General features: G+C 40.8%; 1 protein-coding gene and 1 long non-coding RNA gene across 10 annotated transcripts in view; one reads left to right on the top strand and one right to left on the bottom strand.

The window, feature by feature from the left end:
* The window catches only part of LDB2 (LIM domain binding 2), a 375,134-nt gene extending 360,832 nt beyond the window's left edge, over nt 1-14,302 (bottom strand). For 8 of the 9 annotated variants that reach the window (XM_038533313.1, XM_038533316.1, XM_038533317.1 and 5 more), the window contains exon 1: nt 13,947-14,078. In XM_038533313.1, coding sequence (XP_038389241.1) covers nt 13,947-14,078 — 132 coding nt within the window. Of the gene's footprint in view, nt 1-13,946 lie in introns of all 9 variants that reach the window. The other variant, XM_038533315.1, reaches the window with a different exon arrangement.
* A 3,942-nt stretch (nt 14,303-18,244) lies between these two features.
* LOC111095378 lies at nt 18,245-24,698 on the top strand. Its single transcript, XR_005356390.1, has 3 exons — nt 18,245-18,332; nt 18,550-18,721; nt 24,432-24,698. It is a non-coding gene; the product is annotated as an uncharacterized LOC111095378 (long non-coding RNA).
* Nucleotides 24,699-26,353: the final 1,655 nt, after the last annotated feature.

Genomic DNA, 26,353 nt, shown 5'->3' with positions numbered 1-26,353 from the left:
TCATGGGCCTCACTGGTGGACAATTAAAGTGTCCCTGGGCAAGTTACATAACTCTGGCTTACGGTAATTTTGCATCTTTAAAAAAAAATGCCATGAAAATCCATCCTTTGCTTCAGACACACTAGGCTAAAAATAGCTCAGTCAGCCAGTAACTGTGTGTGATTTTTCCTTTGTGCATCTCCCCATTCACCGATTCCTTTCTCTCAGCAGACAAATATGCTCCAAGACAGACGGCTTGTTCCTCTCCACAAAGTGACCAGAGTGATCTTGCCCAAAAGCAGATCAAATTGTTACACACACACACACACACACACACACACACACACACCCCACCCAGGCAAAAAACTATCTTTTATCAATTCCCTTTGTCCAGTACAGTAGATGCTAATATTGATTTAATCCCTACTATGTCTGAGGTGCTGGTCTAAGGGCTTACAAACCTTACCTCATTAAATTCCTCAAAACAATCGTGTGAGAGGGGAACTACTTTTGTATCATTTTCCAAATGAGGAAACCAAAGCACAGAGAAACTAACCAATCACATCAGGGCCCTGTTTGTAGTCACCATGGTAAGTCCAATAGATAGTCTCTGAAAGATGAAGACCAAAGGTCCTGGAGTAGCATACCAAAACCTTCATCATCTGTTTCCCCCCTTCCTCTCCAGGCTTATCTCCTACCTTCGCCAACCCCACCTGCATATAATGAACAGACTCCCCAGACCATAAGCCCCAGTCATTCTAAAATCCTCACCTTCATCAAACAGACACATTTCAAGGCTCAGTGTCTTTGCATGTGCCATTCCTTCTGCCAAAAACCACCTTCCCATCATCCTTCTCAGACTGGCAGACCCCACACTCATCCCTCAACACCCTCCTTCCCATAAATCCTTACTGTGCTCTCACTAGCTCCTTCACCACGGGGATGACACCCTCTTCATCTCTAGACCAGTAAGACCACATAAGGTAGATGCTCAATATCCACGGAACAAACAAGCCATGATAACAGTGGTTAACACTTCTAGGGGACAGGCACTATGCTAACTACTTTATAAGAATGATCTCATTCAGTCCTCATAAAAACCCAAAGACTTCGTTTCTATCATCACTCCTACATTACCCAAGAAGGCAACTGAGACAAGAAGGGGTAAATTAATTCACTCAAGGTCATACAAATAGTAAGAAAAATAAATCTGCATGACTCCAGAAGTTAATCATTTAATGCTAGTGCTGTAGTAGGGGACAATACTGCACACCACAACATTTTCATAGAAGCATATGTGTATGAAGCTTATCTATAAAATGCATATTACCCATATTAAAACAGTGAGAACTCAGAATCTAGTTACAAAATGTCTGCCTCTGTGAAATGTGCCTTTAAAAAAAAAAAAGACCACTATTGGAACAGAGAATGTAAATTATCACGAAGGATACAAACATGAATAAGATAGTACCTGACCCCAAGGATCTCTTCGATCCAATGGAGAAAATAAGATAACATTGCATACAACTCATGACATAGCTCACTTTTTGAGATTTCACTTTTCTCCTTGAATCGAATATATGTCCTTCAAACAGTGTCATAAATTAACTTGCTATAGCTCAACCTACTGGTTCTAGATCAACACTAACTCTTAACATTAATTCAAGCTCCTTCTTCCCAGTATAAATTGTGCAAAAAATCTTTTGATTTATGGACCTTGCACAAGGTTGCATGCCAGCTGCCTCTTGACTCAGAAATAATACAAGAGAAAGAAAAACAAGGGGGGAAAAACATCTGTCCTCAAATGGGAGGGGAAATCCTTAAAAGGAGACAGGGAACCCTCGGTGAAGATTTCTGCCTAGTATTAGATGCTAACAGTAATCATAATAGTCACCATAGCTAAATCCTTAGTACCAGCATCCCATCTTACTGGGAGATTAGCTTGATTATTAAAAATACTAATTCTTTGAGTTTAAATCATGGTACAAAGGAGCCAGATAATTTTTAAAATATTTATATGGTATTAATTTTTAAAACATAAGCATAAGTATAAAGAATTCAGACAACTCAAAATATATTTTTAAAAGGCTTAAGAGCATGGTGAAACACTCATAATTTTAGTTAAAAGAGCTACATTCAAAAGAGTGTTCAGAATGCTCCCAGACATGAAAAAGTTGACGTATATACTTGTGTATATTACATTTATACACTAATATGTTAAAAGCAATTTTTTGCATAGTAGAATTAGAGAAAATTTGTATTTACTTCTTTGCACATTGTTGTATTTTATAAATACTCCATATTGATGATGTATCATGTTTTTAAAATCAGAAAATTTAAATATATATTATAAAGCACACACAATTTAATTTTAAATAAATTGGCAAAGAAAGCAATCACACATTCTAAAACAAGGTAGGTTAGTGTTGTGTTTTTCAATATCAGTAGCATGATACTAAAGACTGATACTATTTTAGGGCAACCAGAAAACTGGAAAAGGAGAAAATGGTTTGAAACAGACATTTTTGCAAGATTGAAGAACAAATTAGTGGTTGGTAAGAGTGTTTAATTTGGCCAATCCCTGGTTATTACCAGGCAACAAGTGTTATGATTTACAAAACCTGAGACCATTTAGCAGCACTTCAAGGTCCAGATAAGTCCCACCTGTGTCTGGTTTCTGAACTTCCAAAATCAGAAGCTTGGACTTGATGACCTCTCGTGTCTATTCCAGCTCTGAAATTCTAGGATTCAGTCAATTTGAGAATGGTAGGCTCCATTAAATATTCTCCATCAAAACCTTTCAAAGGTAGGAGATATGTACCAACTGCCTAATTTCAATTTCAAGCAAGAAATTTTAACCAATTGCAGCATAATCATGACTAAAATTAGAAGGTATAAGAAGACTTGTGAAAAAAAAAAAAGAAGACTTGTGTATGTGTGTACCATCGAATGAATGGTTCGCCTTGTTGACTAGCTTTTGCTTGTCAACATAATTTTCAGTCTCAAGATAAAATCTTCATGAGTCCTTAGAAATGACCCATATTGGGGAGCAAAATTTAACAAGCACTACCCTCTCCAAAAAAGAAAAAAAAAATATATATATATACACATATACACACACACACACATATATATATGCAAACTATTTAATGTTTGAGTGACGCAAGATACTTGACTAGAAAGACTGATAAAAAAATTATTAACGTGGAACTCTAAATAAAAATCACCAATGACCTGGTCAAAGAGATGAAGTGTAGGAAGGTATGTGTAATTTAAAGAATTCAATAATGAAAAATCAAGGAAGCCCTACACTGAAATTAATGGGACAAATGAGCACACTAACACCCAGGTGCATCTCTAAGGAAAGCGGAAGGAGGCAGCTTTCCTACCCATCAACGTGATCCCTCTGGCCAGCACGATACCGCATGGCACCATTCAGGGCACCACCACTTCCACGCGAGTGCAGTTTCACTGTGTTAAGGAGTAAGCCACAAGGTGTCACAGTGGATCAATTGGCAGGGCTGTTAGCAGTCCAGACACGCAGGTGGTGCTTCAGGCTTCCTTCCGACCAGTGCTGACACAGCTCCCTTGAAGAAGTCTGTGCAGAGCCACATATTGAGAAGTGCGCCTCTTTAGACGAAATGGCCAGTCAAGGACAGCAGGTGTGTGCTCCTCGGCCCTCCCTGGGGCCCCCATTAGGTGGCCCTGCAAAGGTGCTGCTAGTACCAGAGAATATTTCGACGTTCTGTTCTCTCCGCTGACCTTAGCAGGAGCAAACCCTGAACACAGCTTTCTCCCAACAGAATGGAGTGCGTGTGTCCCACACATTGGTCAATTCTTAGTCCTTAACTATAGGTATATCTCAGAGATCATTATAACCTGGATGTACGGGGAGATCATGGCCACAAGAAGGTATAAGATTATTATGTCAGCACTACTATATAACAGTGAAAAATCCTGATGGCATTATCTTATATAAGAACATGGAATAGATAAGTCTTACAACATCATTACAAGTTTTGTCCATTAGATTGCAATGTGCTAGTACAAACTATGTAAAAAGTATTTGTAAAAAAAAATTTTTTTTAATTTGTAAAGATATTTTCAGGATACCAAGCAGCCTTACATTACTTATGCGACTTAATTTGCTGATAGGATAGAGAATAGGGGCCTCAAATCATCATCACCATCCTCATCTTAGTTCCCATTCATTGAGCACTTACTATACACAGAAATCCCCCCTTATCTGTGAAAAATGCATTCCAAGACCCCCAGTGGATGCCTGAAACCATGGAGAGTACCAAACCCTATATGTACTATGTTTTCTCCCATCATACACCCCTAGGATAAAGTGTAAGTTATAAATTGGGCACAGTAAGGGATTAACAACAATAACTAATAATAAAATAATTATAACAATACGCTATAACAAAAGTTAGGTGAATGAAGTCTCTCTCTTAAAATATCTGCTGTACTGCAGTCACCCTTCTTCCGGGGATATATAAGATGATAAAATGGCTATGTGATGAGGCAAGGTGAGGTGAATGACACTGGCATTGCTATGTAGCGTTAGCCTGCTATTGACCTTCTAACAATATAGCAGAAGGAGGATCATCTGCTCCTGGACTACGGTTGACTGCATGGAACCAAAACTAAGCAAAGCAAAACTGCAGTGGGAGAGTGGGGAGGTTACTGTACCAGGTTTTTTTTTTTTTAAGATCTTTTTGAATTTATTTGATAGAGTGAGAACACAAGCAAGGGGAGCAGCAGACAGAAGGAGAGAGAGAAGCAGGCTCCTGGTAGAGTAGGGAGCCCAGTGCAAGGCTCCATCCCAGGACCCTGGGATCACAACCTGAGCAGAAGGCAGACGCTTAACCAACTGAGCCACCCAGGCGCCCCTATACCAGGCATTTTACATCCATTAGCCATTCATCTCCCAAGCTAAAACTCAAGCCAAGAAAACAAACAGAAAAGTTAAGAAACTTCCCTAAGATCACAGAACAAGCAAGAGGCAAGCCAGGGTTTGGATCCAGATCTGACTTGTTATAGGTCATACTTCCGTTCAGATCTTTACGTTCCAGGGACGTCACTCTTTTTGCTCCAAAGGAAAAAAGCACTGGTGGAAATACTGTGCATATTTCCTACCTAGAAGGTGCACACATACACAAACACAATCCAACTGGGGAGAGCATCTCTGTCTCACACTACAGTTAGCAAACACAAATTTATTATAAACCACAACATCACGTACTAACATAAATTTCCATATTTTCTGTTGTGTAAATCACTTCAAATAGCTAATTAATGGCCCTGAAAGCCCTTTCCCAAAGTGCAAAGTGCTCCAGGAAATATAAGTTACACTCACGATTCATATCCTAATTCATGGCTGTGAGCCCCTTGGCATACCCAAAGAGAGAGAAGTGGTAGATATATCAAGTGAGAAAAAACACTAGGATAAGTGTAAATATTTTTAATCAGAAGTCAGGAGACTCCCAACAGATTCATAACACCCAGAAAGCAAAATTCTCAGGTCAACCCTTTCTTCTCATTCCAGCCTTCTTTTTTTTTTTTTTTTTTTTCCCCCTGCAAGTCTGGCTGAGCATTCTATCAGTGAGCACTCACCGGGCTATTAGGCTCACAGATTCTTTGGTGAGATTCAAGATCCAGTGTCCACACAGCTCATACTCCACAGGGAACAAGCAGATATTTAAGAAATAAACTAGAAGCAAGAAAATATCAGTTTGCTACCGTTTCTATGAAGAAAATTATCAGGAATTATCGGGACATGTGATAGAAAGTGAATGGGATTAAGGAAGGTCATTTTAATTGAGGTGATCCAGGAAAACTACTCTGTGAAGGGGACATTTAAGCTGGTCAGGAGAGGATCTCCTAAGTGCTGGGACTCTCACCCTTCATTGTCATTACCTTCTTTGGGATATTTAATTGATTACCTGCAAATAAAACCGACACCATGTCAAATTCTAATTCAAATTAGATCTTCTAATACTTGTATGGGTTATTATAGAGGAATCTGTATATCCATCCCACCGCTGAGGGCAAAGGTGTTGAAATATGGACAAGCTCGGAGAGTTATTAGATCCAAAGATGCTCCTTGTAGCTGGAGTCTGCAGAACATGTGGAAGGAGATAAGACTGGATCTCAGGAAGGAGCAGATCAATCCATTCTTACAGTTAAAGCAAGGAGCTTATTCTGGGCATAAGGGAACACTAAAAAGTGATGTGATCCAATTTATGCTTCAAAAATATCACTTTGAAAAAAAAAAATATATCACTTTGGCTGCTCATGGGGAATAGATTTTAAGATGAAGAGAGGGAACAGGGAGGGCAGTTAGGAAACCATCCTAACCCGGAAAAGAGAGGATGGGGTTGTGATGTCACCAGAACAGAGTAGCTCCCTCTTCTTCAGAGGGGTCTGTCAAAAATCTCTAACCCTGTGCCTTCTGTTTTTAGTTGGAAGACTAAAACTTCAAATTAGGTAAGTCAAAAGTGGTGGCAAAGTGAGGGCAAGTCAGGACCTCTAAAGGAGTGCAAGGGGCCTGTACCACACACATGCTTTGGAAGAGAACATTGAAGTGGGGAGTCAGAAGATGTGGCCCCCAGAGATGCCCAGGTATGGACTCAGTCTACATGTCTCTGGGCTTCACTTTTCTGGTATCTGTTAAAGGACAACCAGAATGCAAGCATCTCAGGTGTGGGGTAGATCAAATGAGGAAATCCATCCTATGTTCAAAAATTGGTAAGCATTTACTATAAAGGCAAGGGCCTCACTGGAACCTGAAGTAGGCTACACGTGTAGGTAGGGGACATCACCTCCCACAAAGAAAGGCAGAGACACAGAGGGTGGAGATTGCCTCTTAGAAGAGGATCAAACTGGTGAGCAGGAAGCCCTGTATGCCTCTATTTTCCCTAAGATTGTTCAATGAGTACCTGCAAAGGAAGCCAAGGTCATCCCAAAGCCTAATCCTAATTTAATCTCCTAATATTTCATTGTTTAAGACAAAACACCATCTTCCACAGAGCATGCCTGAGAAGAGCCAAGCCCTGGATGGAAACCTAAATATTTCTAAGTAAAAAAGTAAACTTTTAGATGATTATGCATAGTATCCTACAATCAGTCCAGTGACTCTTCAGAGAATATCACTTCAGTGAATATTGAAGACACTCATTCTTCTAGAGGGAGTGTCATTTCGGTTCTTTTCTCAATAACCAGGGTATATTGTCTAGCTCTTTGCACCATCCTTAGAAATTTCACATGGTGTCTTTTGAAAATCAGTCAGAGACCTGAGAGACAAATAGTCAAATCAAGTCAGATAGATGAGGTCACCTTTCCAACCACTGCAAAAGTCAACCTGTTTTAGGGAGAAAAAAAATGAATTTGTTCACCAAATAAGTTTCCACAGGTGAAACTAGAATCCTAGCTAGTACTTCTCTCAAGAGAGGTGCTAGAGCACAGAAATTAACAGCACAACCACTAAAACTCAACTAGCATGTTGTGTGACCTTGGACAATTTCCTTAACCCTTTGTTTCCTCAGTAAAACTGCAATCAGAGCACCCACCTCCAGAGGTGATTATGAGGCTTCCGTGAGCTGACGTACAGAAAGCACTCAGCACAGTGCTCAACACATAGTAAGCAGCCCACAGATGGAGCTACTGTCTCTGACCACCTTTCAGAAGGGCATTTACCCCTCAGTACGTGGACACACCCATAATACACCACGTATTAATCTCTCATGGCACCTCATTGTAAGACCAAGTTTGTATGTCTTCCTTCATTACCAAATTGTAAGCTTCTAGAGGACAGAAAATGTTCTAATCATCTCTGTATTTCCAGCCTCTGGTATTGTCATTGCCTGAAATATGGCAATTCTTGAAGAAATAATTGGATTTTGTTTTATGTATTAATAGTTGCCTATGTCCAGGTTCATGCTTCTACAATTTAAGTTTAAAAAAAAATTCTAGGCTTGAACTGAGAAAGAAAGAAAAAAAAGAAAGAAAGAAGGAAAGAAGGAAAGAAACCAGGCAAGCAATATCTTTGTCAGATAATGACAAAGGTATATGTAATATCTACATCAACTGAACATTTGTTAAAGCTCTGTTTTCTGACACTTTTAAAAAGAGACTGTTTTCCCAGATCAATTGTATTTTGAGACCCACCAACCAAATCCAAATAAATTTATGACTCTTGTTCTTGACAATGGATAAAGTTGGATATTTGAGGTTGTTTGTTTTATGTTTTGTTTGCTTGTTCAGAAAGGAGGTGTTCTGTGTTCCTCATGAAAAATGAGTTAATGTGGACAAATGTAATAAAAGGAGATTTATAGCCCTGTTCTCCATACAATTTAAATTAATTTCTTTCTGAAACCCAAACAAAAAGCTAAATGCATAAAAAATGCATACGGTTTTAAATCCTATATCATAATTTACACACCAGAAAGGGTGAAATTTAAATGTGCATTGATTTTAGACTGATAAGAATCTGTGTTGACTGTGAGTTGAGAGATTTTTTTTTTTCCTTCTTGGCCTCCTACTAATAGTTAGTTTGCAGCAATTTTTAATTAAAAACAGTTCCCATAGTAAGAACATAGTGGGGAAGAAAGATGTCAGGAAAATAAAATCAGTACAAGAGTCCTGCGATTTGTTTTCTGAAGTCATGTAGAGATTTTGAAAAATAAAAGAGTTTGGAAGTTCTCATTTTTAAAACTGCACTTTTGGTTTCATTTAACATTTTCAAAACAGCTTTCCTTACCACTACCAATACCCCCTCCCCCCACTCCGCACAACCCCCTTCGGAAAAACTTGGAAAGTTCTGGTTTAACACTGAAAATCATTCATATGAGGCAGAGTAACAGCAGCATTTTTCTTTCTAAATTTCTAGGAAAAAAAAAATCCAAGTTATCACAAAGCATTTCTCATGTTTTTCCACCTATCCAAAATACCTAATCTCATTTTAACTAGACTCCGTCTGAACATCAAGGATACTAAGCTACCCATGAATAAACATGATGTTACAACGTGAAACCCTGGGCCTGAAGTATATAAAAATGTAACTGAAAGAGAAGAATGAGAACCCCCCACCCCCTCCCACGCCCTCCCCAGGGAGCTTGAGAGTTGAGCAGGGAGGGGTGCAAGCAGCAGATTTAAATTTCAAGGTCTTCAAACATTTTTCACGTTCATATTAAATCCTGCAAAACCAAAAACTGTAATTCTAATAAAAACCTTGTGTGTGTGGCTTCCAATTGTAATCATAGTTTTCTCTTTTGGAGTGGGATGTGTAATGTTGATAAAAGGAAAAAATAAAAAAAAAACTCGAAACAGAAGAAATGCATAATGGAACCCACACTTTCCTGGAGTTTGTGGTACTTTATTAAAATTAGTGTATTACCAGCAGAAAAAATATATATATACTTTAAAACAGCTTTATTGCAATGGAGACATGTTGGGTCACTTGAGAAAAAAAGGTACAGAAAGTTAATCTACGAGAATGAAGATTTTTTGCAACTTGATAAACTTTCTTAAATTCTATAGTAATCCAACATCAGTGAAATCCTTTCACTAAAAACGGAGGTCACTATGATGTGTCCCATATTTTACCTATATTTTCATTTCACAGACCTCAGGAAGTGAAAAAAATACTGCTTTTTGTGAATACTGAAGCTTTTTACAGAACAAATTCTGGTATCTGCAGACCATGTTTTTTCTAGCCTATCCGACTGCACTCTGTGAGCAATGCTAAACTAACTATATAATTGGGCAGTTGTGTTCTTCCCAAATACATCTGGGACAGCAAGACCATGCAAATAGGAGAATTTTGGAAGACGTCGGGTAAATCATGGTAACACACACAACATAAATGTCACCCCCTTCCTACTGCCTGGGAATTATAGTGACCAACAGTGACGCAAAGCTCAAAGAGTTTCTCTTAATTTCATTTAAAGCCGGGGAGGCGGGGGAGTACACCCACATATTTCTTTATGAAATTCCACTGAGATTCTGACGTTGCAAATAAATTTTATTTCCCAATAGCATTTAAAACATATTTTGTGTTGTTTTGGTTTGCTCTGTGATACATTCATATTCCTTTTAAAAGGCTCTATAATCTCTTAGACATTTGGTTTCCTTTGCCACAAAGATTAGGCACCTAAGTCACATCATGGTAAAATAAAGGTGGAGAATGTCCCCACATGAACACTTTTAGGGGAATGGGAGGCAGATTCCCAAAGCAGCTTCAGGGCATAGCAGGACCCCAGAGGCACTAGGATTGTGTTTCTGGGGAAAGGTGCTAATTCCAGTGACATGGTTCTCAAACTCTCTCCTCTTCCACCTACTGACTCATTGACTGGCAAGTTAACAAATGTTTACTGAGTACCTATTTTGTCCCAGGAACTGGGAGCTCCGAGCACTACTTTAAAACAAGATTGGCAGAGTCTCTGCCTTCAGCTTTTTCTCCACCATGACTTCATTGTTTTCAGTACTGTTTGTGAGTTTGAACTGAATACCATGAGCAAATAAATGTCTGTGCTCTTCATGCTGGGTTCACAATACTTTCTCGTACAAAAGAAAACCAAACCCAGGACTTTTGTAGCATTTGAAATTTTGGAGAATTTTAGGGGTACCACAAGGTAATTTTCAAATGAGGAACCATTTTCAAATGAGGAACCATGATCTATGCCAAATAGTTTTAGGAAGTGACAGAAACAAGAAAGGAACAGGATTACCTCCCAATCCAAAACTCTTTAAACTCTCACTACCCAGTTTCGGAAGGACTTTGATTTGATTTAATTAGAAGAAATGCACCAATCACAGGACAGAATGCCTGGGGGAGGGAGGGTTAGCTATGGAAGGATAGGTAAACCCCATGGTTCTTTACCACTTTCTTTCCTTTCCATAAAGAATGAGGTTTCTAGGAAATTTCAATGAACTTGATTATAATTTACTCATCAACATTGATTTACTATGATTTCTTCCTAGCCAAGTCTATGTTCAAAAAGGAATGGGGGGGGGGGGCAGCTCGGGTGGCTTCAGCCCAGGTCATGATCCTAGAGACCCAGGATCAAGTCCCACGTAGGGCTCCCTACATGGAGCCTGCTTCTCCCTCTGCCTGTGTCTCTGCTTCTCTTTCTCTCTCTCATGAATAAATAAATAAAATCTTAAAAAAAAAAAAAAAGGAATGGGGACTTGAGAGTCTTACTCAAATTGTGTGTGTGTGTGTGTGTGTGTGTGTGTGTGTGTGTGTGTTGTTAGGAATCAATGAAATAATACCATGTAATATAGGATCAACAACCAGAAGACAGAGGAGAAAAAGGTGAGTCTCTCTTGCCAAAAAGATTGAATGCATTGGTTAAGTTGCAAGAGTCACTCAACAATCTATTTGATTTTGTGTGTGAATAACCTGGTAACTCTTGCTGGGTATTATTATATTTTGTTTCAACCGTCTCTAGGATTCAGAACAACTTCATCATCAATAAACATAGTTCGGTGAAGGCACAATCTAACTTTCTCATGAAAAGTTTTTTTTTTTTATCTAAACATTTTCTTTTCCAATTACAAACTGTGACCAAAATGTAATACCTAATGTTATATTTAAATATCTTAGGAGAAATTATTTTATTCTCTCCTTTTTTTCATATGAAATGAAAACAAATTGATGGCCTTTGGGTTCATGACATCTTTTACTGCTTGGCAAAGAGAAAAGAAGTGTCAGGGCAATTATTTGGATAATTGTAAAAAAGATCTAATTAAGGGGGGTAATGTTCGGGGCTGACTCTAGAACATACCAGAAAACTGTTCACAGTACTTTTTTGTCATGGTCAGAGAGGTTTTAAAAAAATCTTTAAGATTTGTCACAGCAAGCTTTCCTCTCCTGTTTCTTGGCTATGAAGCTGTTTTTTTCTACTCAGAGGAAAATCTTTAAAAGTAATACCCCATAATCCAAAAGATAGGAGTTCTTGAGTTCAGCTCTCACAAAAGATAATGTGACATTTTTTAAGAGACATACTACAAATGAGGAACTTTTCGAAGGTTTTTCTCTCAAATGGGAAACAAATGTGGGATCTTTCTGCATCTGCAGATTTTCGTAAGGGCCAGGACAGGGAAGCGCCCCAGATAACCTAGCTCTGAACTGGCCAAGTGATAATTTTGGAGCACAAGGGAGCACAGATATCAAGGAAAACTGCCTGTTCTCCTAACCAAGGAGGATGGCAGCAAAACCTCATTCCACAACTTCTCAGAAACTTTCTAAAACCTAAGCTGGACGCAGGTTATTTTTAAATCCTGCTCAAGAACCAAGCCTTAATGGCCCTCGTTCTCCAGTTTTCAACCAAGTATATTTTTAAGACCCCTTGAACTCCAAATTTGTATGGCAATTAATGTGCATCTGAAGTACAAGACATTTCCTATCTCCCTAATTCTGATAAGCAGGCTATGACAACCAATAGTTTATGCAAGAATTTAAGAATCCAACAGATAGTTCCAAAAACACTGAATGAAATATACAACCTTGCAACACACACGACAAAACACAGGAATATCGTTTACTGCCAACAGGTCAGCGCCCTAAGCAAAACAGGGTTTCACACTTCTGTGAAAGCTACGGGCTTCTGAGAAGAGCAACGGTATCATCAATGATATTTAACTTCTATGATGTATGAATATATAAAGAAAATAGCAGTGCTAAAGACAACCCAGTTTAAAAAAAAAGAAAAATCAGTCCTTGTCCAGCAGTTAGCCAATCAGAAAGCAGGTCACATCTTGTTAGCTGTATTAAATACATCAAGCGTCCTGAATTCTCCTGGCTCTGTTGACAATTTAGGCAAGTATGTTTTATTTTATCATACAACATTGATTTGAGTCCCCCTTCCAGAGCTGAGAGTCAGTCTCCAATCTAAAATTCCAGCAAAGCTATTTCCCCAAAGCTCTTTGCCATCAACCCTCTGGGTATTTGCACTCTGGCAGAGGAGACGGGATTCCCAGCGATTTCTACTTCCTCAAGTGACTTTGGTGCACCTACAACTAACTCCTGCTCAGAACACTTCAGCACAAAGCCCCCACTTGCAGGCAAAGGGACAGCCCGGCAGCAAGACCTGCCAGCCCAGCTAGCACAGAGAAAAAGTCAACTGGCATTAAATATTTAAATTGCAGGAGGCAGTCTGGAGTTTTGCATTTACAAAGTTCTGAAAGTCCTGTTCTCCTCTCAGCTCCCAGAGTTGCTGGCCGGGGAGGCAGAGGCTCGCTCCCTCTCTCAGGCACAGGATTACAAATATGCAAAACTCGAGCTGACTTGAATGCAGAGCCAGCTCCGAAGGAAGGTAGAGCTTCTGGGGAGACACTCCCATCAGCGATCAGAGAAAGTGGAGAACCCCCTTGCCCCGAGCAACTGGTTTCTGAATTTCACACGGAAATACACAAACAATGTGTCCCTCCAGGGCTAGTTCTGAAAAGTGTATGGGGTTACCCCGCTGCCCCCTCCACCTCGATTTTGCTGACTTTGAAAAGCAAATGCAGGTCAAAGCAGACTTCCTCGGGGATTTGTGGGAAAAAAAAAAAAAATCTCTTTTGCCAGATGCAAATGATCCCCCAGATCCCTTGGAATTGTATCTCACGAAACGCCAGCGGGACCGACTTCCGAGCCTGCAAGCCCCAGAGTTGGGGAAGAACCAGCATTTCTGGAGACCCGGCAGGCGAATCAAGTGCCGGGCTGTCTATTTCAAGATTCCGGCAGAAACTGTCCCCAGCTCCAAGAGTTGCTGCGCCTGGAAAGCCAGCGTCCAAACTACTGGATTCATCCTGGCGCTCGTTTCCACGTCCGCGGTAGTATCTAGTGGGACACTTCCCGCAGAATTCAGCCAGCGACCCAGGAAAAGCCCATGCACAGTTTAAAAAAAAAAAAAAAAATACAAACACACACACACACACACACACACACACACACCCGAGGTTGGAGTACTTACCTCTGTGCGAGACTGCAGTCTCTTGTTCATCTCATAGATTCGGTACTCTGGCTGTACCATGTAGGGTGTATGTCTCCTATAAAATGGGCCGAAAGGAGAAGAATAGAAGGGGTCATGTGGTGTGCTGGACATCTTGCCTGCTTGTCGAAAATCAAGCTAAACAGAGTATCAGTAACGTCCATGCAGAGCACATGGGCTGTGTTCCTCACAGTACAAAGTAGACGCACGCACACGCTCACACACACACACACACACTCACACACACACACACACAGAGGCGGGCAGGCAGGCAGGCTGAACACACTGGCTGGGAACTGCTGTTGGAGCCCTCTATAGCAGGAGAGGAGAGGGAGAGCGGGAGGGAGGGAGGGAGGAGGGAGGGAGCACGGGAGAGGAGGGAGAGGGAGAGAGCAGGAGCTTCAGGGAGGGAGGGAGGGAGGTTGGTAGGGAGGAAGGGAGGGAAGGAGGGAGGGAGGGAGAGAATGAGAGGGGGAGAGAGAGAGAGAGAGAGAGAGAGAGAAGCTGGATAGCTTTAGGCACCACTGCTTGTTTTTAAAGAAGCAGTTTGTGGAGAGGTCATTTCCTGTCCACACTGTAGACTAGTTCAAAAATACAATTCTCCTCACAGTCTGACAGAAGTCTAAGGCTTGGTTTTAATTTTTTTCCTCCAGCCAGGACCCCTCACAACCTGATTGCTGAGCTTGTTAGCATATAGGTGGTTTAACCGCTGCCTGAGCCACTCACCCCTGACAGCCACACGGTTGTAATGTATCAGAAATGTGATTGCTACAAAATACAGCAACACCGCACCCTGGTCCCCCGTATCAGAGCCGGCGACTCACTCGCATGCCAAGATTTCCCAAGCGCTCATCTCCCTCTATAGTTTTGGTTTTACTTGCTGTTGTTCTAAGGGCTTGTTCCAGCCTTTGCATTTCGCCCCCTCCTCACCCTCGCATTTCACCCCCTCCCCATCAACCCTCTTCCCAGCCTCTCCCCCTCTTCTCCAAAGGCTTCACTGGGGCAGGTTTAAAGGGGGCCTGGGTTCAGGTTACGGAAGCATTTTCAGGTAAAAACAATCATTTGGAAGGTGGAATGCCTCAGTTACATCCATGGGGCAGTGGCTTTTTGTTGTTGTTGTTTTTTGTTTTTTTTTCCTTCTTGGAAAGAAACAAAAACAAAAACAAACAAGCAAAAAGCTACTCCCAAAGCCAACCTCCGAATGAGATAGGAAAAGCAAGAAGGAGAGAACACCCACAAAAATGACCATGGAAAATTCAGTTGAGTAGGAAATTGCAGATAATTGAATGGCTCATCCCCAAATAACATGTCCAACTCTGATGGAGGCAAGGTCTTTATTTTACAAGATTGGTCAAGAACATAAATCTTTTTGCAACTGAGGTATATGATAACGGGAAGTAAATCTGCAAGGCTTAGGGAGGGGTAAGGGTCTCTACAGGGAATTAAATGATCTATATGACAATCAAATTCTACTGGAACCAATGATAACCAGACATATACCCTTAAACAAAGCCCAGACACGGAAAATGTAAATGTATTGAGCTAATACCTAGCTAGGTCTGTGGTATTACGAAAAGGAAGCAGAGACCACCAAAAAGGGTGTTGCGTGCAAGACCTGAATGTAAATGCATGCAAATGAGACATTTCTTCTTTTTAATAAGCAGATTAATTAACTTTCTGCCCCAATCATGGCTTGGGGTATCTCCAAGTCACTAGCCAACAGGGGATAAGGTATTGCTAATTCTGTAATTTACACTCTTAAGAATACTCAGGAGGAGAAATACCCCCAAATTGTTGTCTTGATCAGTCCTATTCTGTGATTGTATGAAATGTTTGCAGAGTCCACCCCAAACTTCCAGTGCAACCCAACACAGTAATGTCCCTTGCCAGGATGAGATTAGGGGAGGCATTACACTAAGGCTGCTTGGAACTTGTTCACGAAGACCCCAGGGCAAGCCAGCATGCTTGGTTTCAGGTTTCATTACAAATCCAAAAGCTGGACTAAATTTGCTGCAAGGTTTGTCAAAACACACAACCTTCTAAAGACAGCATTTCAAACAAATTTGGCTTGATTTATGTTTTGGAATGATGGCCACTGCAAAATCTAACGGCTCCTTGTGTTTAGATTCCCAAACTAAAAGACGCTCCAAGAGTTTAGTGCCTGCCCGAGTTTGTGTTTACGTGGCTGTTTCGGAAGAAGCAAAGTAACACCTAGCAGGCATGTACAGCCCAATATTGATCCAAAAAAAAAAGGAAAAGCTCAAAAATCCATTTAGGGAACTCCTTTCTAATAAGGTTAAATTTTACTCTCATTAATTCTTGCAGGCCATTCCAAGTTATCATTGGAAATATTGCTTCCTGTTCATACCTAAAGACTCCAAATTCAGAAATATCTGAAAGTTTATAATGCTTGGGCCACATAGTTTTTCATCTCTGCTACTTCCAGAGTCTCCAAACTGGCCTCCCTGCTCAGATCCACAATTCTTTTCTAACTTGTGATTCATCCTTGTTATAATCGGAATGTTGACTGCCGAAAAGAAAACCTGCTCTTGCCCCATATTTTCCCTTCAGTGTTTCCCTGCCCCAAGTAAAAAAACGTCCGTGCTCCTTAGCTTGGCACACAGGGCTCCTTAAGACCTACACTCTCGCTCTCGTTCTCGCTCTCTGTCTCTATCACACACATACACACCATTTACTTGCTTGCTTGTTTGTTGTACCTGGTCTTCCTACAGTTACAATCTTGATTCATGCATGCACACATTTGTACTTTTATCCCTTGTTTCCTTGCAACTCCTACTCATTTATCTATCCAATTAAATTGTCTCCTCTCCTCTGAATCGTTTCATTCTTCCTTCACTAATTCATTTATTCCACAGATATTCCATTCACAGTAGAAAGGGGCATGGCCCATATCACTGGCCAGAGCACTTTCCAACCCTGCTTCTGCCACTTTTCTGCCCTAAGAGCTTGAGTCAGTGACTCCACCTCTCTGTAATTCGGCCACCCCATTTTTAAACTGGAGACAAAGAGAGTAACAATCCAAAGACTGTTGTAAAGGATTAGATGAGATAACGCACTATGATGTATTAGAACCCACACATATAAGTTCTCAAAAAATATCATGCTTGGCAGCCCGGTTGGCTCAGCGGTTTAGCACCGCCTTCAGCCCAGGGCGTGATCCTGGAGACCCCGGATGGAGCCCCACATCAGGCTCCCTGCATGGAGCCTGCTTCTCCCTCTGCCTGTGTCTCTGCCTCTCTCTCTCTCTCTCTCTCTCTCTCTATATATATATATATATATATATCTTGAATAAATAAAATCTTAAAAAAATATATCAGGGATGCCTAGGTGGCTCAGCGGTTAAGCGTCTGCCTTTGGCCCAGGGCGTGATCCCGGGATCAGGGATGGAGTCCCATATCGGGCTTCCTGCAGGGAGCCTGCTTCTCCCTCTATGTCTCTGCCTCTCTCTGTGTGTCTCTCATGAATAAATAAATAAATAAATAAAATCTTTAAAAAATATATATATATGTCATGTTTATTGGTAACCTAATATATGCTTGGGTGCTAGGGAACATTGGGAGGCGAAGGTGGATAGTAGACAGGCTCCCTGCCTTTCTGCCCCTTGCAAGTCACTGACAGTAAGAGGGGAGACCACATAGGAGAACTAAAAAGACTCTGGAAACATAATTTCAAATGGTAGTGTGTGCTGGGGCACCTGGGTGGCTCAATGGTTGAGCGTCTGCTTTTGGCTCAGGTCGTGGTCCCAGGGGCCTGGGATCGAGTTCCACATTAGGCTCCACACAGGGAGCCTGCTTCTTCCTATGTCTGCCTCTCTCTGTGTGTCTCTCATGAATAAATAAATAAAATCTTTAAAAAAATTTGTAGTGTCTGCTATGAAGGGAATACAGTAGTTCCCCCTCATCCGAGGGGGTACGTTCTAAGACCCCCCAGGGGATGCCTGAAACTGCCGGTAGTACCAAACATATATATATATATGCTATGTTTTTTCCTACATGTACATATCTCTGATAAAGTTTAATTCATAAATTAGGCACAGTAAGAGATGAACAACAATAATAATAAAATAGAACGATTATAACAATATACTGTAATAAAAGTCATGTGACTATGGTCTCCTCTCAAAATATCTTACTGTACTGTACTCACACCTCTTGTGATGATGTGAGATGATAAAGCCTCTGTATGATGAGAGGAAAGTAGGCGAATGACATAGGCATTGTGACGTAGTGCTGGCCTACCATGATGTGCTGACCATTCGTCAGGAGGAGGAGCATCTGCTTCTGGCTCACAGCTGACGGCTCGTAATTGAAACTGCAGAAAGCAAATCCAGGGAGAAGAGGTGCATAGGTACTGCTGCAAATAAAAGCAAGAGATGGAAAATAATGTCCCCATTTGGGTCAGCACTATATCTTCTGTATTCTTCCATTGGAGAATTTACATGTAAATGTGCTAACTGCTGCTGCCCTATGTGGGAGGCACTGTGCTGAGTGGTTTACACAAATATTCTTTACTGATCTCACCATAAACCTATGTGATTGATTCAACCACTCTCCCCATTTTACAGATATGGAACCTGGTGCTTCAAGATGCTATGAAACTTCTTCAAGGGCATACAACTAATAAGTGATAGGGACAAGATTCTAATGCATTTTGCTGCTGGAAGCCCAGGTCCATCTTCATCATTGGCGGCATCTCTGTTCTTCGACCCCAGTGGCCAGCATGGTACCAAGCCCACAGTAGGTGCTCAAACCATATACACCTAATTAAATGGAAGAGAAGACAAGAGGATGAAGTGTGTCCCATTACCTGGATTTTATTCTTTGTCCTTCTTAATTTCAGGCATTCATTGTCCCCTGCCCCCATTTCTACCCATTCTCCCTGAAGCCTTGCCAAGTTACTCCCACTTTTCTTACTGTCCCAAATCTTCCAGAACATACTCCTAAAATTGCACAGTTAGGTCTTTAACGCTTTGCACAATTAGGTCACCTGGTTGGTTTTGTCACTTCCCTATTTCTTGAGGGACCAACTATGACTCATTTTATTCTGGCCCAGGGCTGAGGATGATAAGTGAGAGAAATGACACGCTCATTTTAAGGCTGCAAATCAATTCCTTTGGGAAACCATAGGGAAATTCAATAAGCAATGTTTGTATACCATAGAAGAATGTACAAGCCTAACCCCTGGTGTCACAGTTCTATTTCCCCCAAAGACTGAGCCATGAGTTTACATATAATTTTGTATGGTGAGTGTTAAATAGGCTCCAAAAGTCCTCACACAGACTTTCGAGGTGACTTAAAGTTGGCATGACCTTTACACTTGGGACCTCATCTTGCTATAGTCACACTAGGCTTAACCCACAGAATGTTTATTTTTCCTTTAATTTGAAATACTTGCCAACAGTTTCCAAAAATAAAGAAGTTCATATGAAATCCAGATTTTCAGGCAGCCCGGTGGCTCAGCGATTTAGCGCTGCCTTCAGCCTAGGGCATAATCCTAGAGACCCGGGATTGAGTCCCATGTCGGGCTCCGTGCATGGAGCCTGCTTGTGTCTCTGCCTCTCTCTGTGTCTCTCATGAATAAGTAAATAAAATCTAAATAAATAAATAAATAAATAAATAAATAAATAAATAAATAAAATCCAGATTTTCATCTTGTCTTGAAAAATCATAAGCTCTGGCAACCTTCGGCTGCATCCCCGCCTGCACGGCGGCATGCAGTGGGACCTGACAATTAGCACTTGTGCCTCCTCACTCGATGGCCCTCTCCAGCCGATGTCCCTAATTTCCATTTACCTGACTGATCCCTTCAGGTATTAAAATCATTGTCCTTTTTAAAATCTATTCAATTGCACTCTCTCCAATTCTCTACAAGCTCTGTTTGCTTCAGAAGGCTAGTTTTCTTACCATTCTTCAGTTCCCCTCTTGGCTCTCCTTCCTATTGCTGTGCCCTATTTCTTTCTGCCCCTTCATCCTATAAGTATCCAGCTAACATACATGTGCAAAATACACCTGAGATGTGGCAGGGGGATAAAGACAACCAAAGATATAGAAGTGATTTCTATAGATATGATCTCTGTTTTCAGGTGACTTAGAGATATATGAATGTGTGCTTCCTTCTTTGATGACAAGTATATATTCAACTCTTACACTGTACTAAGTACTGTGCCAGGTGCCGAGCATATAGCTACAAGAACAATAAACACAGAACCAATCCCCAACTCCAGTGTCTTTATGTTAGAGAAGCAGCCTTGAATAATCTTTTAGGGGATGAACTTTGGAGCCTCATTGACTTGGCTTGAATCTTGAATTCTGCATATATAGCTGTGTGACCTTGGGCCCTTAACCTCTCTGTGGCACAGTTTTCTATTCTGTAAAATGAGGCAAATAACAATCCTCTGGTTCTTTTGAGAATTAAGTAAGTTATTACATGTCAATTGACTGGAAGAATGTTTGGCATTTAGTAAGTGTTCACAATACTGTTATTATAAGAGGAGGTGACAGGGATTCCCCAATCTCAGAAATAAATGTAAAAGCGACACTGTGAAACTTAATAGACAGGTTGGGATAAGGAAGAAGGAATTAACAGTAGAGGTATGAAAGAAAAAAAACCTAAGGCATGCCTTTCCTAAGGCATAATATGGTAGACATCTTCAAACTTATAAATGAAATGCTAATCTACAAAGAGCCTCCAAGGAAGGAGGGATTCATTCAAAATACTTAAACCAAGGAAGGCTTCTCAGAGGAGAGATGGCATTTGTGTTTAACTCAACAGATTTGTCAGAGAGATAGACATGAAAGTCTGAGAAAGGTCCTGCCAGGCCGAGGAGACACCATGGAAGTGAACCTGTTTGAAATCAAGCAAAGTCAAGAAACTTTGAGAAAGTAAACAGTAAGAAGCTGTTGAAGCTCAATTCTGGAAGACTGAAATACCATTTTAAGGAAAGTACAGTTTATTGCATGGGCACCAGGGAGTCAGAAAACGACAAGATAAGTGCTTTGTTTGAGCAAGATGACTTGCAGACATGAGGACAATAGATCGGACTTAGACCCAAGGATTAAACTCTGCTTTGGGAACTTGGTTTCACTCAAAGGCATCCCTAACATACATTTGCTCAGAAACTTCTCTCTGAAACATCTCGGACAGAAGACCCAGAATAGAGGCTCTTGTTGCTCTTGGCTCTCACCTAGAATTAAAATGACTGATGACTTTGTGGGATCCCTAAAGGCCATCTTCTCATTGGTACCAGTCATCATGGCTCAGGCATTTAAAACTTATAAATGGAGTTAGTCTGTGGTTGAGGAGGGCATTGCTGACTGTGCCAAGAGCTTGAAAATCTGTCTCCACCCTGCAGTTTTGAAGACATATTGGGTTTCCTTTCTTGTGGTGTTCACTGTCATTCTCTAATGTCCTCTTGACTAAACCAAATCTAATAAGTAATTGTAATGACTAAGGAAGGCAGTAGCCACTGAAAACAACTCACTTCTCAAGTATTAACTGTAAAATCCAGCCCACAGCCTGGACCATCCAACATTTATTTCATCACTCCAGAAGTATTCGCTGAGGGCTTACTGTGTGCTGGACCCTCCCCCTTCAGACTCTGTACGATCTGGCCCTACCCTTCCAGCCACATCCATACCTTGATTTCTTCTCATGACTCTCTTACCACTTCATTCCCAGTACACATCAAACTCATTCCTCTAGATTCTAGAAACCCTTCTCTCTTTGTCCTCAGCATGACTATGTCCTCCTTAGCCTTCAGTCTCAGCTCAAGATGTCACCTCTCTGAAGTGGTCATCCATAGCCAAACAATCTAAAAACCCATCCCTGATCCCTTGCTTTCTAACTCTGAATTCTGTTGGTTCAGTCTTTACCACTGATCACTATTTGTAATCAGGTCTGCATTTGCTATTTGCTTGTATGTTGCCTGTTCACTATGAGCTTGTAAATTCTATGAGTGTGCATGATGTGTTAGTTTTATCCACCCATTCACACTCAGAATTTAATGCGCTGCCTGGCACATGTGGGTGTTCAGTATATTTTTGTAAAATAAATGGATGAAAAGTTATCAGAATGAATCCCAAGAGAGCCATCCTAGAATTTGCATTCCCTAATTCCAGGCCAGGCTCTCCATTTAATAAGGATGCATGAAAGCTCTTACTCATTCATTCATTTATTCATCCAGAAACTATGTATTAAGTACTTATTACAAGTCAGGTATCATGCTAAGTACTGAGTAAAACAATGGGCAAATTTTATGACTTCAGAGACCCCCTTCCCAGGATCAAGTTATCTATCAGGGCCTTTGTTGTCATGAATAGTTCAATGTCCAAGAGATCTCAGAGCTGCTATTGAGATGTCTGTAATCGGTTTCCAACCCACAAGAGACCATGTGGCCAAGTGTCAAAGACACTGCACTCTGGATCTAGTTTTGTCACTTTCCCATTGGGTGAACTGAATTCCACACAATTCCTGTAGGACTGAAGTTAGTTTTAGTTTCTTTATTTGTAAAATGGAGGTAATAATCCTAACGTCATAGGGCCATTATGGGAATCAAGGAAGAACACTTAATAACAATAACTAATCTCTGATATAGCTGTTATGAAATGTCAGGCATTGTTCTAAGCACTTTGTAAAGATTAACTCATTTAATCCTTACAACAATCCCATTAGATAAAGACTATTGTTGTTCCTATTTTACAGATGAGGAAGCATAAGCACACAGAGGCTTCATAATTTGCCCCAGGTTACCCAGCTGGTAATTGGTGGGATGGGAGCTGGACCCAGGCAGTCCGACTTCTCTCTGTTGATGCTGCCAACCAATATGGTCCACAACCTTTGTCTATCTCCACACTAGGTCATGAGATGCTCAAGAACAGAGAACGGACCTTTCCTAGTATATGGCCACATAGACATGCAACACGTATTGTCATGAAGAAACAAAAATATAAATGAGAGGATACAAGGTATCATTTGTGACTCTTTTGTTTACAAGTAAAAGAAAACTTACTCTCAATGCCATAAGCAAAGAAGAAAAAAAAAAACGTGAATTTATTGGCTTACGTCATTGAAAAAAGTTGAAAGATCTGAGTTCAGTTACAATAGGATCCAGGGGCCCACATTAAACTACACAAGCTTTCCTCATTCAATGACAGACAGGCTTTGTCCACATGTGACCACAGGCAGGACTGAGCCTTTATCTGTCCAAATTAGCCTAGCCAAGAGAGAAGTTTCCTCCATGAGAGTACCAATAAAAACGTCAGTGTTCACTCTCACTGCCTGGTTTGGACATAAATACCCACATCTAAACCAATCGTTGTGGCCAAAAGAGTGGTCAGTCTTAGGTCACCTGTTCCTTTCCAGCCTGAGCCAGAGTTCATCCTTCTAAACCTGGGGGCCTGACTGAATGGCTGGGTCCTTAGCAGAAGGGAGGAATATTGGGTTAAACTATGTCCACCCAAAATGTATAACCCTAACAAGTCCTAATCCTCAAAACCTGTAAATGTGACCTTATTTGTAAATGAAGTCTTCATGGATATAGTCAAGTTAAAATGAGATCTTATTGGATTAGGCTGGAGACACAGAGACGCAGAGAGGGAAGGCAGCCATGTGAAGAGGGAGGCAGAAACTGCAGTGATGCCATTCTAGGCCAAGGAGCACCAAGGATTCTGCCAGAAACCACCAGAAGCTAAGAAGCAAGAAAGGATTCTTTGCTAGAGCCTTCAGAGGGAGCATGACCCTGTCCTCTAGAACTCTCAAAGAATGCATTTCTGATCATTTAAGTCACCCAGTGTGTGGTACAGTAGCCCCGGAACTTTAATAGACGGAAAATGGGTCTGGTAGGCAAAGCTACTGATATCCAAGCACAAAGATGCCTGCAAAAAAAAAAAAAGAAAAAGAAAAAGAAAAAAAAGATGCCTGCTTAGCTCAAAACAATGTGAGCTGGAAGGCAGTGCAAAGAGACCCTGTGTGTTGTCTCTTCTTGTACTAATAAGAGTAATAACAATAATAATAATAGCATCGTTTACTGATTGCCTACTAATTGCCATGCAAATGTAGACTTTGGTGCTTTACATAAAATTATCTTTCACCATGCCCCTGCTGAGTTAGATATCTTTCCTTCTCTGCATGAAGGAGCTACCATACACAGAATATGGTCCTCGTTCTGAAATTATGGGTAAGATCCCTGAAGGCCAGTTCTGTATCTTACTAATCTTTATATGGCACCCTCTCCCCAAATCACAAACACATGTGCACCTGTATCACACCACCAAGCTGTGTTTGTACAAAATAAAATGGATGGTAAATATTTCACAAATGGATAAATGGTAGCCTGTGCTAGCTAAATCTCTCACTGTTACACAATTTTTTATTTTCTAACATACTGAAAGCTATGATCTGAGATCTCACTTTTTTCTCCTGCTCTGTTTCACCCCACCTTACTTTCAGGGCTGTCCTCCCCCCACCCAAACCTGCTGGAACTAGCTTCACTCATCTGGATTTCAGTCCCCTGCCTCCCTCTCCTTCCCTGGGAGCTTCACAGAGCTTCACAGTGCAGATAGGCTGCAGACCTCAGGACTCCAGCAGACAGGCTGAAAGCTGGAGGAAAGACTGCGGGGCTGCACAGTCTCCTAAGCCTGCCAAGGATGAACTTCGATGGCGCAACTCGGACCTGGACAATCATTCGCGAACAAAGGAGCCCAGACGCCTGTGCCTGCTCGGAATTGACTTCTGAGTCCTTCTATTATTGAAACTGACATCGGATGTGCGTGTGTGTGTTTCTTTCATAAAAGCCCTATCCTAATCCAAGATCAAACAATTTATTTTGGAAAATAACTGCACATAATGGTACATTTTCTAGAACTGGCCAGGTTCCCCCTGTCATTTGCCATAGGCTTTGAAGTGTTTAATAGCTAAGGTAACTTAAAGAAACTCCCATGTTCCTGAAAACTGCACTTAGTGTTCCTACCATTTGCTAAGGACTTATCATTTACCCACTGCTTTATCAGTCCACTTTTTGCTTTTATCTGCTTATTTCCCAAGTGGATTGTCATTACCATGTTCTCTGCACATCGTTTTTAAGACCTGTGGAGGATTTCCTTCCATGAATCGACCGTAACTGATTGAACTGTCCCCTAGAGTTGATATTTGCATGATTTCCAATTTTTCTCTAATACCATTCTTTTTTTTTCTAATACAACAATTCTTGAATGAATATTATCCTATCCTTTTCCCCAGATTTATTTAGGATAATTGACCAATAAAAATCATATCTACTTAGGGTGTACAATGTGATGATTTGATATATATACATGCTGTGAAATGTTTCCCACAATCAAGCTAATTAACACATCCATCACCTCACACGGTTACCCTTTTTTGTGTGGCGATCTATATCTTTTGGTACATCCACATTTATCACAACAGAATTCTAAAAGTAAACTCATTTTAAGGCAAAGGTTATGTGCTTGGTAAACCTTTAGTTGTGCACTTTGCCAAACTGCCCTATAAATGACTTAGATGGATCTAGTCCACCAGCATGATTCATACCTGTGAAAGAAGTTTTACATAATACTTCACAGTATGAAGAAAAATGTGAAACACACCTGGTTTTCTCCATGCATACACTATGAGAAGACCCAGCAACTCATCTCTGTGAGGCCCCTCAGCTGTCATACCCCCACTAGGAACTGGTAGAAGAGCATCCATTGTGTGATGTATAGTTTTGGAGTTGACAGATCCCTAGCTCGTTTCCGATTTCTCACAATTGCAGAAAAACAATGGCCCAATAGTCATTCTTCAGGCATGGATGGAAATGTCACTTTCTTAAGGAGCCTTCCCCAACTCCCCAATCCACATTTCAACTTTTCTCTGACTCATTAACTGGACCAAGAGGCCCTGAGACCTCTGAATAGAAACTAGCACCCACATGATCTCTTGTACTTAGCACATCGTGACAAGCGAAGTCTGGATGCGTTTACTGATAGTACCAAATATTTCAAAACATATATGTTGTGAGATGTCTTATTAGTTACAGCCTAATTTCAAAATGGATCAATATTTTATACACACAATGCCCTGTATGCTCAGTTCAATTGAATAAACATCTGTTGGCATCATGACGTATCAGATACTAGGCAAGAGTTGGGGACTGTGATGGTTAATTTCATGTATCAACTTGATTGAGCAGCAGTATGCTCAGATATTTGGTCAGGTATTATTCTGGTTATGGCTGTGAAGGTGTTTCTGGATGAGATTAACACTTGAATAGAGTAAATTGCCCTCCCCAGTGTGGATGGGCCTCATCTAATCAGTTGAAGGTCTAAAAAGAAAAAAACTTGACCCTCCCACAAGTTAAAGAAGAATTTTTC

This window comes from Canis lupus, chromosome 3, assembly GCF_011100685.1.
Source record: "Canis lupus familiaris isolate Mischka breed German Shepherd chromosome 3, alternate assembly UU_Cfam_GSD_1.0, whole genome shotgun sequence".
In the NCBI taxonomy this organism is placed as follows: domain Eukaryota; kingdom Metazoa; phylum Chordata; class Mammalia; order Carnivora; family Canidae; genus Canis; species Canis lupus.
The sequence above is the reverse complement of the archived record's forward strand: the minus strand, read 5'-3'. Positions and strand labels throughout refer to the sequence as shown.